Source organism: Myiozetetes cayanensis, unplaced genomic scaffold, assembly GCF_022539395.1.
Source record: "Myiozetetes cayanensis isolate MyiCay16 unplaced genomic scaffold, myiCay2020 scf5-8, whole genome shotgun sequence".
Taxonomy (NCBI): Eukaryota; Metazoa; Chordata; class Aves; order Passeriformes; family Tyrannidae; genus Myiozetetes; species Myiozetetes cayanensis.
The window spans coordinates 102,636,040-102,655,190 of NW_026087742.1; the positions used below are offsets into that span (position 1 = coordinate 102,636,040).

At 37.2% G+C, this 19,151-nt stretch overlaps 1 protein-coding gene across 7 annotated transcripts in view; it reads left to right on the top strand.

The window, feature by feature from the left end:
- The window catches only part of CNKSR2 (connector enhancer of kinase suppressor of Ras 2), a 207,917-nt gene that overhangs the window by 66,785 nt on the left and 121,981 nt on the right, over positions 1 to 19,151 (top strand). For all 7 annotated transcript variants that reach the window (XM_050332516.1, XM_050332517.1, XM_050332518.1 and 4 more), the window contains exons 5-6: positions 8,848 to 8,889; positions 18,930 to 19,049. In XM_050332516.1, coding sequence (XP_050188473.1) covers positions 8,848 to 8,889; positions 18,930 to 19,049 — 162 coding nt within the window. The remainder of the gene's footprint in view (positions 1 to 8,847; positions 8,890 to 18,929; positions 19,050 to 19,151) is intronic.

Consider the following 19,151-nt stretch of genomic DNA (forward strand, 5'->3'; position numbering starts at 1 on the left):
AAGCAAGATTCCACTTCAGTGTAGTGAAGTACAGAAACCATCTGTTGCTAAGTGGCTGTAAAAGCCTTAAGCATGAAAAAGTGTAGTCTCTATCTTTATTTCGGGAATATGTGTGTGTTTATTTGCTTAAGTCCATTAAAAATACATAAACAATTTCAGATGGTCCATTATGAAACATTCAAGTTATGGTTGAGTCTGAAATGCCATTTACCTAAATATCATTACTTTTTTCCAGTTCAATTAATTTTATTTCCTCTGTTGGCAAAATAGCTACCTAGGCAAAATATGAAACATGAAATATTTTGCTGTAGTTGTGCTTTATAAACCAGAATTCTTTCTCATGACAGTACTAGAGGAATAGCAGAATTGAAAAATTAAGAATTTATTTACCTCTAAATTGTCTTGGAAGTGTCATTGAAAACTTAAGAACTGCACAATACATCATGCTACAAGCTCTATTTTGCGTGTCAGTAATGAAAGATAAGAGTTTTAAATGCATGATGGTTAATTAGAGGTGTGAATAAAACGGTTTTTCAATTGTTTATTTCTCCTTTGAACGGACCATTTTTGCCTCAATTCCAGTCTCTCATCTGTTGATAGCTTCAGTGGATTTTATTTGTACCTGCTGAGAATGTCACCAAGTAGAGAAATCACCTGAACAACTGAAATTCAATTTAGACCATGTAAGCACTTAGATTCTGGCAGGATATATGAGCAAGTATCAGTGTGATTTTAGTCAGTGTTGAAATACTGGCTGTGGTTTCTGACCTAATGGTATACTGGCTCATTTTAGAAACAAGGGAGAAGTGTAACTTTCTATATGCAAAGTAAGAATTAATATGTGACCAGATCCCTAGGGAAAGCCAGATGATGTCTTTTATAGGTGGAAGGGTAGAAATAATTGGAAATGGAAAATGACTTCAGAAAGATAGAATAAAAGAGCTTAGTGTACCCATTGCATCTCTCTTAATCCAGCGAGCAATTTTGCCCAGTAGTTGCTTGATCTGTGGGTGATTTATGTAAGTTGTATTAAATTCCTACATGAAGTATTCTGTTACTATGGTGATAGGTGCCACTCCACACAGATTGTTTAAATAAAATTAAAGCAATTCTTTGTACTCAGTAGGCAGGGTAATTGCTATTAGTTTGTACACAAAGGTTATGAACTTAGAGTACTGCAGGTTTATTACATTTATTACATTTTCAGGGAAAGGCTCTAGACTTTCAGAAACATTTGTGTAGGTTGCATAGGAAATGTCCTTTTCTGTAGCATTTATTTAGTGGCTTGAACTGTATTTTTCCAATAGAGATTTTTTCCTCTCCCCTTACTTTGTTAAAAGATGTGTGCTCACCATTCTGCTTTCTCCCACCCCTGTCCGTCCTTATGCATGTTCCTGATGGGGGAGGACAGAGTGGGTTCTGCAGGTACAGATGAGTTCTGGCTACAGTGTGGAGGGGAAGGGAATAATAATAGAGTGAGGATGCCATAGACCCAGTGGCAAGGAACTGCAGGGATTGAATAACTGTGGCATAAGTGAGAAAGAAAGCAAATATTTCTGAACGGCAATGGGAATAAAATCGACAGGATTTGTGTGGGAAGCGAAGAGGAGTTGAAAATGGCACCCAGGTTGTGAGCTTGTGGGACATAAGGTGGTAGAGCTGTTGACAGAGACTCGGAAAGAAAGGGAGAACAGGGAGTGTTTGGGAAGAAACGTGATTTCAGCTTTCCAGCACACTGTGTTAGGGCTGGTGGCAAATATCCAGAAGGAGATTCTGAACTGTGAATCTGAACAGAAGGGACGAGAGATCTGTGACTCATCTGCACAGAGATGATAATTAAAGCAGCATGATTTTAGGAGGCTGCTGAGCAGTAGGGAAGAGGTTGCAGCAAAGGGGAGAGATGAGGATAGAGCTCCCTGGGACTGTAGCAGTCGGAACAGCCATGATAGGAGACTTTTGGAGCAGCTCAGTGGAAAGAAAGTCGTGGAAAGAGCATATTTTGGGATGGTTACTTAGAAATACAGTGTAGTAACAACATCTGTGTAATTTTATGTATTAATTTTCTATGGCAGCAGCCAAGGGTTGTCTGTGCAAGCACTGGGTGTTGTGTAGCTTAGAGGAGCTTGCTATTGCATTTTAGGTAAAAGACAGGAAAAAAGTATTTCCTTTCTCCCTTCCTCTGTTCCAAATGTGTAATTGTCAGTGTCCCCAGAGCCATACCTTTTGTATCCAAAAACCTGCTAGACCTCTTAAAATCTAAGATGTGGTAAAGCACCTCAGGAAACCTCTGACTGTGTCAAGCTCTTAGTCCTTTGCATGTTGCGAGAAGAGAACGTAACCTGCTTGCCAACTTCTGTAGCTTTTGGGGTATTTAAGAGTTTTTTGTTTTTGTAAAGTGAGTTGGAGGGTAGGGGATTGAACAGAGCTGTATATCTTGCCAATTTGTGTTCTACTATTGCAGTAATTACACAGACATACTTGTAAATCACAGTCTGAGCAGAGTTCCGTGGTATCCATCGGTTTTTTGATCATCATGAATTATAGAACACAGCATTTTGTCACAGCCAACCATATCCTGGGCTGCTTCAAAAGCAGTGTGAGCAACAGGTCAGGGGAGGTGATTCACCCTTCTCATGAGACCCCACCTGCAGGGCTGCATCAAGCACTGGGGCCCCCATGTAAGAAAGATGTGGACCTGTTGGAGCAAGTCCACGAAGATGATCAGAGCACTGGAGAACCTCTCCTGTGGAGATGGGCTGAGTGAGTTGCGGCTGTTCAGCCTGGGGAAAAGAAGACATCAGGGATACCTTATGGCAGCCTTTCAGTACCTAAAGGGGACTATATAAGAGAGCTGAAGAGAGACTTTCTACAAGGGCATGGGGGATAGGACAAGGGGTAATGGCTTTAAGCTGAAAGAGAGCAGATTTAGATTAGACATAGGAAAAGATTTTCACTGTGTTGGTCATGAGACACTGCAACAGGTTGCCCAGAAGAATTGTGGATGCCCCAATCCTTCCAAATGTTCAAGGCCAGGCTGGATGAGCCTTTGAGCAACCTGGTCTGACGGGTGGCATCCCTGCTCACGGCAGTGGTATTGCGACTAGATGATCTTTAAGATCCCTTCCAACCCAAACCATTCTAGGATATTGGTCAAGTTTATTGTTTTAGAGCTGTCATTGTTTATTCCTGCCATCAGCTGTATTAGATACATTTTCTATGTATTTTCTAATTTTAGTGAAAGACCAAATGAACTCAACCTGTCTTGCCCTTGTACCTTGCCTTGGTCCAGGAAAAGCAATGAAGGGTAATAATAAAATATACTGAAAGTTATAAAACTTTTGCCTTCTTCATGTGTTGACAGAGCTTTAGACTTTGTCATCAGTGTTGTTGAGAACTTCTGTGAGAACCCTCAGTGACAATTCCAGCAAACCTCAGTCTTGTGGCTCTCTTGCTAGTGCTGAATTGGGCAGAATTCAAACCAAATGAGCCTTTCTAGAGCCAGTGGCATAAGTTCCCTAGAGCTAGTGACACTTGAACAGGCTCAGAGTAGGATCCTTGAAGCCAGAACAACTTATTTTTGTTGGTGTGGTACTGGGACTGAAGGGACTGGGAGTTATGTCTGGGCATTCTCAAGTTAATTATTTTTTATTATTGCTAAGTAGCAAGACTTACAGATCATCCATTTGACTTATACTGCTATTAAAGGATTCAGTTACAGTTTTAATCAATTTGAGAAGCAAAGGGATTTAAAGGATGGCTTGGTTTAATTCCAACCAATGGCTACATTGCTTGAGAGAGATTTTGTGCCAAAGGTTTGGCAGTGCGTGAGAGTCTGAACCCTCTTTTAGCAATCATGTAATTCATTATTTTTGTTACAAATAGAGTATTGGAGTTACAGAGTTTAGAACATTTTGCATGACTTTAAAAACAATGGTTACAGCAATTCTATCAGACATCTGGTTTTAAGCAGTTAATAAAGTCTAGCTGGTGCCCTCTTCAAACTAGGCATGGAAGATGAGGGGAGTTGCTCATGAAAGATGCATTTCCCGGGTGATTTTACTACCACTTCTAAAATGGTGTTCCTAACACAATTGCCTACATTTTTATCTGCAAAATGCTAGAAAAAAACAGTGCAATATACACAAATACATACATGTAAATTGCCTTCATCTAAGTTCAGTTGGACTACAGAGGAAAATAAATGAAAAAAACAGGCAAGTAGCTCCACCAGAAGTGGCTTGAAAGAATAATCTACCTGGAGAATGAATAATCTCATGGCAAGCTCTTGTTCTTTACAAGCTACTCCAGTTTACTCCATCACACAGCCTGCTTCTGGGCAATGCTATTATCATATGAATTTATAAAGGACATTTTTTGGCTAACGTGTTACCTAAGAACTGGGAGATTCAGAGTTTGTTGCTGAAAATCATATAACCTGCTTCTGGATCAATTCTACCTAAGAAATTGCTTTACCTGGTAGGAAAAAAATACGTATACATGAGCATCTAAGGCATTCTGCTGAACAACAAATTACAGTGAAAGAAGCCCATGCTGTCTCCTGAGCACTCTGGTCTAAGGATTACTAGAAATGCTGAAATGTTGCTGAAAGAAATAATGCGTATATTTCTGCATTTCTCCCATTTTTTCTCCATTAACTATTTGTATGTATGTATTTTATTTTTTGAACTAGCATAATTTTATTCTGAAGTTAAGTTACGGAGTTGACAGGAACTGCCAAAAGTACAGTGCAGCAGCTGCCTAGAATATGTGGCAAAACCATGAATGGTAATAATAATAGTAGTAGTGGTAATAATGATGACACGTTCTGAGATTATAGGCTGCAAGTATCCTGAGAGGTGTGTTTGATAGGTAATTGCAATTTGACAGGTTGCCAACTTGAACTTGTACACCAGATCATGTGTATGCAAAAATAGAAGTGTTTTCTGCTGAATTGTTATCCCATAGTTAGAGTTCTAGAGAACTGCATGAACATTTTTTTACCTGTGGGATATGTGAGCAGTAGGATGAGTTGGCAGGTCTTCTGTATCTCAGTACTTCACGTTTTGAGTTAAGATTTAATCAACTTAGGTGCAAAGAAAACAAAATGTAAGAAAAGTGCTAGTGTAATTAGCTGACCCCATTCTCCACTTCTGTGACATACTAAGACAAATGTTAAAAAAAGGTAATAATAGTGAGGGTAGAACTAAAAGAAAAAAAAAGGAAAAATATAGCATCATAAACACTTTTTTTGAAAAAAAACCCCACAAATATTTGTATTTTATGTATGTTGTTTCATATGTAGTTTGTTCTAGCAATGTCTGGGACAGGCCACAGTGATACGTGTACATTTTGCAGCATTGCCACAAGCCAGTGCTGTCTAATTTGGTGGCTTTAATTTAAATGTGCTTAGTAATTATTCCTTATGACATTATGGTAGGATCTGTGCAGATAAAACTCACAATTTTTTTTTTTTGTAGAAATAATGCAGAATTGTGGTTATGAAGGTCAGAGCTTCTGGAAGAAATGAGTGATGCCTCTCAGCTTCAGTGTGTAGTGTAGGTCTTGCTACCTTACCTTGTAGTCTTAACATTAGATTTTAAAACTATACTAGTATTCAAAATGCAGATGAATCCTCTCCCTGATTTGTGTGGTTTGTTCTTGCTTTTCTTATCTTTCTCCCTTACTGCGTTACGTTTTATTTCCAGTTTTGGAGCTCATGTTTCCGTTTTTGGGGATTTTAGCCTAGTTCCAGCTGCCTCCACAAAAGTCACTTTTGCCATTCTTTATGCATGAGGCAGAGCATGAAAGAGTGACAGTGAAAATCTGATATTTGTAATAAACTTGTTCCCTCATGTTTCCCTCTTATTTCCCTCTTTTTGTGGATGACACTGTCCCATTTTTCTCTCTCAAACTGCTTATGGCCACTATTTGACTGTCTTCAGGAAATATAAATTAAAACAACTTCTTTTGTTGCTTTATTTAACAATCTCTATCATTAATCTTCTAGGAAATAATTCACATTTAGAAAATAACATTGTACTCCTTCAGCTGAAGCTTTATTTGGTTGGTTAGAAGATCACATAGCCTAGCTTTAGTTATAGTATGGCAGTGAATATATGTGTAAAGTTCAGACAATAAACAGGTACAAGTGATATACCTTGTCCTTGCTGTAACTGTGTATTTCAGTTCAGAGATAATCACAGTATTGTTTAGCTAAGTGAATAGCAAATTTTTATCTTGTGTAGGAGTAAAGCTTGGTTGCAGATTTTTGTGTGTGTTCTTGCTTTTCTGAAGTAGAAAAAAGTTGATGTTAAACTTGCATATGATCTGTTTCATTCCTTAATTGCAATGTTTTGATACTGTGGTTAAACAGATATTTAAGAAAATCTTTCATACGGGCTTGTATGGAAGGAAGAGGCATTTTCCAGGTGTGGGTGGTATGCTACTAAGAACAAAAATTTATTTCTAATTGCATAGTTAGAGACTTTTTATAGTTCTCAAGTGCTTTGAGCTTTTTTAGTTGAATTGAAATGGGTATGAAAAAGCAGTAACTGTAAATGGCAAAGGCCCCCAGTAATTTGTATTCAGCTTACCATGCCACCTAAGGGATGTTTGTAGAGGGTGGGCGCAGTTATCTTCAGCACTTGCTTAAAGATAAAGCACAAGGTAGCCAAAGGGAAATAAGCTGTCCCTGATTACAGAAAGTGACATGTGGTTTTTGCTCCTGGGGCCGTTCAGAAGCAGCCTCAGCCCCTCATCTCTAGGGATGGCTGCAGGAAGTTGAAACGAGCTGCAGGGATCAGCTTGGTGACCTTTTCCTAGGCTTCTTTGAATCCTAGACTTCAGGGCTGCTCTGGTCTTTGGCTCTTTACGTTCCTGCATGTTTCCCCGACTTCATGCTTAAATAATGTTTAGTTGGATGTCATTCATGTATGGAAAAAATATATTTTGAAATTGTGGGGTTTTTGCCTAAACATTGCATTTGCTGTCCTCCAGATTTTCTGTTTACAGAACTGTTAATTTTTCTCTTGTTACTGAATATGAAGATGTAATATCAACAGTCTGCTATCTGCTATGGGATGAACTCATTTAGCAGTTCCTCTTCCCAGACCCTGAATTTGTAGGGAATTATATGTTGAGGAGAGAAGTTAAGAGTGAATCTGTTCATAGACTGGATACCTGAGAAGTTTTCCACTTGTTTTACTGTCTTTTGTGGATTCAGAAATATTTTAATTTTTTTATATATACTCCTGGTTTGCTAAAAATAAGCATATAATTTATGCTTATCATATATCATGATCGTGGAAGAGATTAATTTCAAGGATTTAGCAGTATTTCTCTGTTATTCACTGCTTTCTTGTTTGTAATAAACCTATACAGTATTTGAGAACACAGAATCCTTCTTCCTTTAGTAGTGAAACTTCTCAGACAGTATCCTCTTTAAGCTGAATGTTTAAACTTACAGTAAATTCTTCTTATTACCAATGAAATAATTATCTCTGCTTATAAGCACTTTTTTTTTTGTTCTTCAATATAAATGTTGCAATCTCTTCCTGCTATTTTTGCAAAATGATTCATAAGAAACCATGCAGAAAATAGATGTATCCAGATTGAAAATGTTACATGCCCTCCCACATATAACAATGAAATGTGTGTTTTGCTACTAAGATTGCAAATACTTCATTGATGTCTGCATATAATTAAATGTGTTAGATTTTCTTTCCGGTTATGCTTACTGGCAAATGTTTCATGAATGCCAACAGCTGTTATTAGGAAAATGCTCCCTGATCAACCAGCTACTTCTGCATACGTTCTTTATATGAAGCTGAAGAACACATTGGCTTTTCTTGCCTGAGTAACACTGGAAGTGTTTCGTGGATTAAAAGTTCATTCTTTTTGAATATAAACAGTTGCATATAAAAAAGGGTTTTTTCTAGCAGGATAAGATGATTTTAAAAATGAGACTTTAAACATGAAAACTTAGTCCCATTTTTCATGTGGTTTATTAGATAGGATATAAAGCATCTGTTCTAAACAGAGCTTGCACTAATTACTGTAAAGCTACTCTTATAATAGAATGTTCTTTCACCGGTTGTATTTCATGTACTCTCTGCCTTGTTAATTCCATTTCTTTATATCCACTGAGATTTTGGTCTGTCAGAAAAACTTCCACAGTCCCAGACTCCCGTCTGTTAGCCTTGCCTGTGGAACCTGCCTCACATGCTACATACGGTGACAAGAATGTACATGCAGTCCCCAGCAGGCTGTGTGTAACAAGAGGGTCTGCCTCAAGTTTCCTATGTGTTTTATTTGGCGTTTCTCCTCCCTACCATTGTCATCCTATGTTATAAACAAACAACTCTTCTTCCTTCTCCCAGGGTTTTCCTTCCCTTCTTTGGCTGAGTGTGCAAATATGTCAGTTCAGCTCAGCAAGAATTGTTTCCATCTTTGTTTCCTTTCTTAGTCACTTACGACTATTGCTGGTATCTCTGTTTTTCAGTGTTACCACTAGAAGCAGGTAATTTTTGTCCGTGGTCAGGTATGACTGATTGAAGGCACATGTCTGGTATACATGGGACTAGCTGGTATGTGCCAAAAGAATGTAAAGTGGAGAAAGAGCGCTGTCTGTCTTGAGGAAGAAAGCAACAAGAACTAGGGAATAGATACAAACATTTACCAGTATTGCTTTTCTGTGGTGGCTTCACACTTTCATTCTGTCCAAGTCTTCGAAATATTGTGTTTCATCCTAAGGACTTTTCAATTCAGTTCAAGTCTTTTTAATGATAAATCAAGGAAGAAGGAATGATTGGACCAACTTAATATGCCTTTTCTGCTTTACTTTTTCAGGATTGCACAGTATATGAAACAGAGAACAAAATTCTTCATGTGGTGAGTAGTGCTTGGATTTCTGTTAAAAAATGTATTTGTATAGACCACATAGAATTTTAGAGCTGTGTGGTTCGTGCTTTTTGTATGCAGTGCCAGTGTGATAATGAATTAGTCTGGATACGACCGAGTGAATGTGTAGAACTACTTGTGAATAGGTCATGATATTACAAACCTGGCATATGAGAAACCAGGAACTTTGCAAGGGTTTGTGTTTGTCTGGCTCAGGCCCATATGTTATTTGTAAACCATGATCAGAAGAGTGATTTTGAAAAATGGCGCTTTTTTTGTTTTTGAGAGAGAGATTCATCAGGGCATCACGGAACACAGTGGGTTTGAAAGGCTAGTGCATACACAGTCAAAAGCTTGAGTAAATTTTGTCTGAAAATTGTGCCTTAGTTTTAGGATTAAATTGTGTTTTGTGTTGTGGCTGAGCTTTAATGAGTATTAAGTTTAACCAAATCTTGTGTCTAAAAGTTAGAAATGAAGATGGTATCTCTAAGAGGGAGTAATGAATTGGCTTAATTTATTCACTGTATTTCACACTTAGGTAGGTTTTCATATTATACTGGTCTTATTACTAGATCTTAAGCAAGAAAATACCACATTTCTTTATTTTAAAAGGTGAGCTTCCCAGTAAATTTTGAAGGGTATTTTTTTCCCTTTTTTTTTTTTATTGCTCTCTTATCAAGTGGTTGACATGCTGAGTTTTATAAGCTTTTGATACTTTGGTTTCACAGTGATGTGGAATAGTAAGTCTCCTTGTATTTTTAAGTTTCACTGACATGTTTTCAGCTGTGGGACACAACAGATTAGCAAATTTATTGAGCTAATCTATGCTAGGCCAATCTCTACAAGTATTTAAGTAAGGAGGTTTTTAATAGCGTGATCTTGGCAAAGGTTGAAGTGCTATAAGTTTGAAATCATCACATATAGCCTGGTTTTCAAAACATGCTTGTTGTCTGCTGTAAGAGATGAGAGTTCTGACATCTGCTGTATACAGGATATACATTTTACAAATTAGCAGAAAAGGCTGTTAAGGGAGTTGTCAGTGTTTAGAGCTGATGAAGCATCAGCATACAGACAATTTTGAGGAAACTGAGAGCTGACCAAAAGCAATTGGTGAAAGAGGTAAATCTGTGACTAAATAAATAAAAGGTAGGATATGAGATCATATTTCAAATTTGAAAGGTAGTATTTTACACGTGCAGCTGAAAAGATCGATGATAAATTGGAATTGAAAGCAATCACAATTCCCTCTAACCTCTCTCATTGGAAGAGAGAAAAAAGTGTTGTGGGTTTAGCCTGTTAGACAATCAGGGAGGAGCAATGTAACAGTAGATTAAAAAAGAGGGGAAAAGCCTACTGCTGTCAAGCCCTTGAGACAGCACATGGTATTTTTATGCCAGTGTCGAAGAAGAGAAGGCATTAGATGCCTTAAGAGATAACAATATTTGAATGCATGAGTACAAACTAGATTAAAGATGTTGTAGAGGGGGATTAAGAATTTAAATCTCCTGTTATAGCCTGTGCATCCACTAAATTTACAGGTGAATGTTAGAAATAGTGGTAAATTTTGGTAAAGATGTAGAAGGAATCTTGAATGAGAAATACTGGGAGAACTAGGGAAGACTGGGAGGAGAGGGCACGTACACAGATATTGTAGAGAGAGAAAGTAGATTCTCCCTTTCTAAATCCAAAGACCAAGCTATTGCATGCCCGTTTTCTGAGGCCATTTCCCATCTGCAAACTGTGGACTCCTAGGGGTAACAGAAGTGGTGTTTGAGCAGCATCCCTTCCAGCTGCCTTTGAATGATCAGGTACCAGCATACACCTGTGTTTGCTGGTGTGACTTAGAGCAGAAATAGAATTTAAATCTGTTGGCTTATCCTGTTTGGTTCTGTGTACCACTTTTTCTTCCTGACACAAGGAAACAGTTTCTCAAAAAAGTGAAAGGCAATGAATTACAATTAATTAGCAATTCATTCAATTAGCCTAAGGAAATCCTTGTTGCAAAGTATTGTTCTCACTAAACATTGAAGTAAAATTTTAGGAGTTCCTTCTTACATAAGTAAGGAAGAACTACAGCTACAGAAATGAAAATAACTTAAATGACAGTTATATACTCTTATTTGTTAGGACACCAAAATATTAGTGATAGGAGCAGTGTTGGATCAAAGTAGTAGATTTTTGTCCACATTACCTGTTTGTGGTCCAGTGGTTTACTTTATGTTGAACTTGTGTTCTGGGTTGAACATCTCCATTGTTCACATGGTGGAAAGTGTTATTTTGGCCTGTTGTGCTGTGGTTAAGGGCTGGAGCTCGGTAAGCACACATCTGTGGGAATGCTGCCCTGTTTCCCCTGGAGTGAGCCAAAGGCAAGATCCTCAAATAAATGATTGGTTGGCTTTAATTAGGTAGGGCCAAAAAATAGTTCAGGTGTTCGTATTCTAAAGACAGTAATTTCTTTTGAAAAGCAGATGAGTGCCCTCTTTCCTTGAGGGTGGTGTGGGCGTTCATGTGGAGATTGCTGAATCACCTTGTCCAAAGATAGTATGTTTTAACGTCAATTCATGTATTCCTATGTTAGCTCTTTGGGTATCACTGATACGTTTTAAGAAATGGTGTTCTGTGGAGACAGACCTCTATACCTTCAGCTTATATTCCAGAGAGAAATGTTTTTGTTTGCTCCAAGCAATTCAAGTTTCAAATGCTTCAGAAAAACCTTTTGATTGCCACTCTTCGTATTAGGTTAAGTAGTAAACTAATCTGTGCTATTCAAGTAAACACATAAAATGTATCTAAAGGAAAAAGGTCTGATTGAAAAATTACGAAGTTTTAAGAAGAAATTACCTACTTAAACTTGTTTATTTCTTCTAAATGGAGTTCCAAAGTGTGTCTGGGGAAAAAATGTCTCTTCTATAATTTTTTACCCTAGAATTGTAGGAGTGTTGAAGAAATTATTTTACAGACAACTGTATTTCTTGATATTTTAATTTTTCTCTGTGACTTCATTCACAGAAACAGTTGGTTTCTGTGGAATAAGAAGCATAAAACCACACATGAATAATGTGTTGGGGTTTGCTCATTAAAATATTGGTATTTCTTAAATATTCATGCATACAGAGAAATGCTTCATATTTCTGCCACTTCATTTCTCAATATGTTTTTTCCAGGTTAGCTTCTGCTCAGTAAGCATTGTAATAAATAAATAATAATAATTTGTTGATATAAACAGAAAGTAAATAGAACCAGAAAATAATATGAACAGAAATAGATGGCTATAGAAAATATTAATTTTAGAAGAACAGGTTTAAAATACATTGAGCCTAAATATGAAAGGATAAGCCACAGGTGTGATATTTACTTAAAAATTGAAAATTATTCTGCTCTTGCTAGTTTATATTTAGAATCTTTATATTGATTTAGCTTAAGATGGTAAAATGTTTGTAAAACATTAAAAACCATTTAAAGAGTGTCAGATCTGCTTATTTGGGGAATTATAAGTTAATCATTGCAAAACTGTAAATGGAGCTTTAAATAATTTTTTAAATAATTCATTGATTCCATCCAGCTGTTCAAGGCTGTATGTGATGGAAATGTCCAGTTCAGATTAATCCATGTGAAGCAGTAGAGTATTAAAGGGAGTGCAAAGCAAGAAGGACTAATTATAGAAAGTGGGCTCCAGTCAGATTAATAATAAGTTATGACTGAAAAATGTTAATAGTATTTCTTTCAAGTATTTTAGTTTAATTGCATAAGAAAAGAGAATGTTTTCCTAAGGAATTTTTCTCTTTTAAAATTGGGCTGCATTTCCTGCAGAATGAACATACAATTTTATTGAGTTGGGAAATGGTAAAAAGTGAATCTGCTGAGTGAAGTTAACATTCAGAAGTTTTTTTAAAAACAAATGAGCCATTTAAATTTAAAAAGAATTATTAAGTTGAAAGAGAAAAGAACAAGCAATGGATCAGAATGTTCTTTTGATAAGAACCTTGTTGAAACCACAGTGACGGTAATTTGCTCCTGCCCACCACATTTGAATATTTGTTATAGAACTATAAAGGACTAAAAATACATTGTCAAAGGTATCATTTTTACAGTCCTATAAAAGACAGAAGAAAAAAGAAAAACTAACCACCTTCTTTTTTTCAGGAGTCTATACCTTGCAAATTAAACCAAGCAAGCTTCAGTCTTAATAGCAGCCTCTCCTTTAGCATCCAAAATAAGATATAGTTCACAGTTTAAACTTCATGTGTGTACAAATTACAGTTCAGGCCCACTTGGTTTTAATATTGCTGGAGTTATTGGTGTGTTCCATACAATACAACAAATGTTTTGGACTAAAATTGCTTTAATAATTATTATTAGTTTTGGCTGAAGCTTAATGATTAGACTTCGTTTGTCTCAGACAGTTGTAACAGCTGCTTTTGTTGTGTTTTTTTCCCAAACAGATTAAACTTAACATTGCCCAGATGTTTTGTCTTACTTTTAGCCTTGAATGTCCATATGTCTTATTGGTATCCTTTCCCTCATTCAAATGACATAGGTGAGGAACCTGATGAGGGTGGCTGGTGCTTTTGTTGCCCTCAGCCCTGGGAATGTGTTTAAGCCAAATACTTGGCAAGATAGATTTAAGCTTGGTTACTAGCCTGGGTAAAATTAAGGACAGGGACAAACGTAAGTCTGTTTGCTTGATCAGAGATGCTTGGTGACCCTAGAGCTGCCTGATTTGAACAGATAGAGGGTTTGAGGGAAGGCCATGCCCTTAGGTACTTGCGCTCTGCTGCAGAAGACAAGACATTTACCCAGGAGATATTGAAGTAGCCACAGAGAATTGGAACAAGCACAAATCTAATTTAGTCACCTCATCCCTCTGGCTGAAAGAAGGAGCAATTGTGGGAAAACTGTTAGAAATTGGTACCCTATGGTCCAAAAATACATATAGAAATTGGGTATTTTCTGTCATTCTTCATGCTCTGGGCCATAAAGTACTTGCCTCCTGGGGAAAAGATAATGTTTCCCTTTGAATTTCTACCAAACAGCTAGGTGCTATGCGGTGATATTTTTTGCCCTCTTTTGAATCATTTAGCTTTGCACATAAAGACTACGATGTAGCTTCAATCTGCAATTATAAGTGTGTCACTTGAATAGAGAGGAGAATTTGTTACTGAAGTGCAGTAATGAGTTACTGCAAAAGAGAATTGAAGTTGTTGCTAGAAGGCTTATAGTGAGAGCAAGGACTGTGTGACAAAAGGAGAACATGTAATAATCTGTTGGTTTCTCTCAATTAATAATTTGTAACTTTTTTTCTGGTGTGGACAAATTCTTTCCCTTTGTTCAGCTACCTCGCACACTGGAAGCTGAGTGCAGCTTGAGGAAGGCTGGTGATTTTTAATGCCTGCTGATTTTTGTGGGAGCAAGTGGATCCTCAGCTTCCTGTGGCTTCTCACTGTAACTCACACTGCACTGCAGTAAGCAGTCAGCAGTTACAAAAGATAACAATGTTTTCATAAACAGAAGTGTAGTTTTACAAAGCATCCAAAGGTACTCTACCATTAGAGAGAAGAGGTGAGGAGATAGTACTACCATCTGATTTTACTGCCACTAAAATACACATCTATGATACAGCTTGTCCTGAATAATTATGTGGAGAAGTAACGTGTTCTTAAGTTTTTTGGAACAAAATGAGTAGCATTTCTTCTATTCAAATTAGCCTATATGCAAAATCAGTCCATTTTTTCCCATAAAATAAAATAATAATTTATTTTTTATTTATAATTAATAATTAAAAACTAATATTAACCCCCCTGGATTTACCTGTATAATTTCTCAAATTGGATTTGCATGTGCTGAGATGAAAGCTTGAGTGAAGTCTGGGGTTTTTAGGGAAAATTTAGTCAAGCTAGAAGTAAAGTTACACAGAATATAACTTTAGATTTAGGCAGGATTTTTGCTTGAGTGAATACGGGATGAACCTGATGAGCCTTGGTAGGAGCTATTTAGGAAGAGGAGCATAGGGAAGTCACAGGTGGTTTACCTGGGAACTTTCTAAATGCAATAGCATATTGTCTCTATTAAATTTACATTGCTTCTGTGCCAGGCACAGGCAAGGCACTGGATGGTAACTGCATTCAGAGCCTCTAGTTAAAAGCCTTTGTAAACTGACACAGCTGTACCCTATAAATATGTTCCAGAGCCATCCAGGCTATGATATATGCCTGGGCCTGAATTTCCTACCTCCTCCTTCTCCCATCCTTCGCAGACATACACTCCCCCCCAAAAAAATCCTCAAGCAAACCCCCACAAACTGCAAATGAGATGTTCATGAGAGTAAAGGCAAGGAAAAATGCATTATTTTGCCTGTATCAGCCTCTGGACGTGTTTCCAGTGAGAGCCTGTGTACCCTCTCTTTGCAGGGGGGAGGGAATATCTGCTGTGTAAGAGTGGGCTCCTTGCTCACTGGCTCTGGACAAGCTCAGAGTTCATGATAATCTCTGCCTTTAACATAAGCCAAATAGATTCTTGATTCTGCTTATGGTTCAACTCTTTAACCAAGAAATATATAACCAAAAATATTTAAGTGTCCAATAGTTTATAGGGAAACTTGTCTGATTCTGTAAGTATGTAACACAAGCAGGCTTCTTATACTTTCAGAAGAAAGTAAAGGAGTTGTTATTTTCTTGTAGCAACTGCAAGTTTTGGATGGTTGGGCAGAACCCAGGCTCCTAATTTAAAAAAATTACTTTATGTTCCCAAAGTCTTGAAACTATGCCAGAATAAGAAAACTGAAATAAAATGCATAGTATTCTGAAGTTAGAAGAGCAGTTTAATTAAAACCAAATTAGTTAGTCATTCCTTGGAAGTCCAAGTAAAATGAATGTGCCAATTTGCTGTGCAATAGCAGTGAGTCTTAAATTCATAATCCTCCTACGGGAAACATCTTTTCCCCTCCAAAGGAAAGGACACACAAATAAAACATTTTTCAATTAAATGAATTTACTGGACAGAACTATTCCATAATTACTAAGCAGATGATTCTGTGATTAGGTCTCATTATCCAGAGTGGCTGTTTGTTGAGCAGTTCTCCTTATGGGTGCAGGTAGTTATAGCATGTCTTACTGAGTCACTCGGGCCCACTAGTGCTCTATTAGAAGAAATATAGCTGGTTCTGTTGGTCAGAAACTGAGAGAAGTAATTCAAGAATTTTAGTTTTTACTTTTTTTTGTACTTTCTGTTTTCTTTTGCTGTTCCCAGTCACCTCTGATACTAATACAGGGTAATAAACCTGATAACATTTAATCGAGCTTTAGAAGTTATCTGTCCTAAAGTTTTGTCTTCACTGTGGTGAGTTCTGGGTACTCATGAAGTGGAAAATATTTTGTAGTAATGCAGTAGAATTTTGCCCTACTTATAATTTCTAGGAAGGTAGTTGTGTATGCATCCCCACATGTTGAATGAGTGTTTACGTTTTGGAAAGGTCATTTCATGGAATTTGAAGCCTTAATCCGAAAGTGCATCCTGTAGTCAAAAGGTCTTCTCTAGAGACTTTGCTGTGGCTCATTTATTCTGCTTAGAATGGGTACGATGACTTGCTGTTGGACTGCAGTGTGAATATCTAAGGAAGCTGCAAGACCCGAAAGACAGTAATCTTTTAGAAATGCATTGAGGCATATGGGAGATTTTTTTTTTATCCTAGTAACTTGGTGATTTTGACATCAGTATTCCCAGAGCTCCTCTTGGAGAATATTCACACCACCTTGTTTTAGGATTGCAGTCAATAAAACAGATCTCCACAGGCCTGCTGTGTAGTGTCTACTGTACCCCTCTTATGGACAGGCAGAGGGAGAGCAGCTGCTCCAGGGAGCTGTTTAATGCATCTCAGCTTGGGCTTCTGTTCTGTGCCACATTGACCTGACCAACTCCTCACCTTTCCCTATCCTCTGTCAAGGCAGCTGAGGACTTTTCTTTTAATGAGGAGCCATGTCTGTGACTGGCATACCTTGTGCTGGGTGGTAGGAACACTCCTTTTCTGTGCATTTTGGCATCTCTCTGAAATGCAACAGTTTTGAAAAATAGTTCGCTACCAGCGAAAGTTTCTCTGAAACTGCTAAGAACCCCATAAATTTAGTAGTTTTAGAGGAGATTAATAGGAAGAATAGGTGAATACAAGTCTAAAGATATATCAAAATTCTGTTTTCATCTGCAGAGAGTAAGTTATAATTTAGGCTTCTTCACTTTGCATATGGAGAACTGAGTGCTCTATAATTTTTTAAACAGTTTTTCAATAATTGTCAGTGCAGTTACAAGAGATATGAAAATACAAATAGCATGCCAACACTGATTGAAAAAACCCAAACTAACAGAAATCTAAGGTTTCATTTTTATTATGGAATTTTATATAATTTTTATGTTTTAAAAATCTCAGCTCAACACGATTTTCGTGTATCCAAAAGCCATTAAAAGAAACCCTAATTTCAATAAAGTTCACTTTTTCACTTCTTCCTATTTCAGGTAAAAACCAAAATATTCTTGACCTTGTTTTATATATTTCTTGGCTTCCTTTATTCAGTAATGATTCTGCATCATGACAAAGCAGAAGGGTGGTGTGTGTGGCTATGCTTGAAAGTAGTATTTTTTCTGGAAGAAGGTCATGTTGGTAATAAAAATTTTATTATACTTTCCATTTGATTCTGGTTTGTTTTTTCACCCTGAAACATTATTTCTCAATAAAATAACTGATCTATATAGAAACCTAAACTTTTAACTGTTTGTAAATAATTTGAAGAGGAGAAAATCCCAGTATCCTGGTCTGTAACAGGATTGAGATTTCACTGTAATTGGATTTATTCTTTTTTTCTTTTATAACTTATTTTTTTTATTCTCCTTTTTACATAAGATATTTCTAGATTGTTGTTTGGAATTATAATGGTAATTTGGCAAGGAGGTTATATCCAGTTTTATATTATTTTTCCATAACAATGTTGTAGATATTTTTTACTGTAAGAACAATAATTTGCAATCTTGAAAGATTGACTGGTGCAACAGTTTTGTGCACTTGTGTTTCACTCTTTTGAGGAGACTGGTAAGGTTTCATCTTTTGAATTTGAGAGTAGTTAAGCTGGTTCTTAATTGATTTTGGAGAGACCTGCAGTTTTGGGGCCAGAAGAATGTCCTAATCCCTGAATTTGCTGACAAAATTGTATCTGGAAACCTGAACAGGGAAATCATTTAAAGTTGCTGAAAGAGAACTTCACGGAAAACATTGAAAGTCTCAAAGATCACTTTCTTACAAAAATATGAGAGAAAGATAGGAAAGCCTCACAGCTTTTCTGCTTCTGAGAAGAGGGTGTTCAGGGAGTGAGAGATCAGGAGATAAACAGTACCAATTTGACAGTCCCAGCCTTTTTAGAAACTTCTTCTGTCTTGCTGCAAAGAGACTGCCCGCGATAACAGGTATAAGAGTTATCCCATCATGTAGTGGTGATTTATTGTAATCTTCATATCTGCAATAGTAAATCATGCTTGGCAGCTGTAGAACATGAGAAATCCAGTCCAAAGACAATTAGCACGTTTTATTAGTATAGAGTAAACTTCAGAGTTAATGGGAGTTACTTGGCATCATTAAGAGCCTGATTTTCGTCTGCCCTGAACTTCTGCATATTCAATGGAAATTAGTGGGGTTTGGGGCACTTACTGTCTTTGCAAAAGATGTGGGCAGGTTGGGGGTTGGAGCTCACCACAGGCTCCCCCTGTGCTTGATCACAGCCCAGAGGACGAGTGAGAGCAACTCACACAGTCGCATTTTCTCTCTGCTCAGATGCAAAAGCATTTGCCTCTTTTCTTCCCTGGTCTGGTGCTGTGTTAGTTTGAGGTCATCACTGAAAATGTATTTTATATTGCACTGCTCACTGAGGCCTTTCCCTCTCCTCCTTATTTTTGTCTGCCTTGTACATACTTAAAAACCACAATGGTTTAAATTGTATGTTGATACACAAATAATTTGCAGTGCTTATTGTGACATTTTCTTTTTACTTTTCCAGTGTAAAACTCTCTCTGGAGTCTGTGACCACATTATCTCGCTCTCTTCTGACCCACTGGTTTCTCAGTCTGCCCATCTCGAAGTGATCCAGCTGACAAACATCAAGCCAAGTGAAGGGCTGGTAAGAAGTACGCAGTTAATCAAACCCACCATCCAGGATGAGAAAGTGATTTCCTAAAAATCAGTTGAATATATGGAAAGGAATAGGACATTTTAGCCTCTC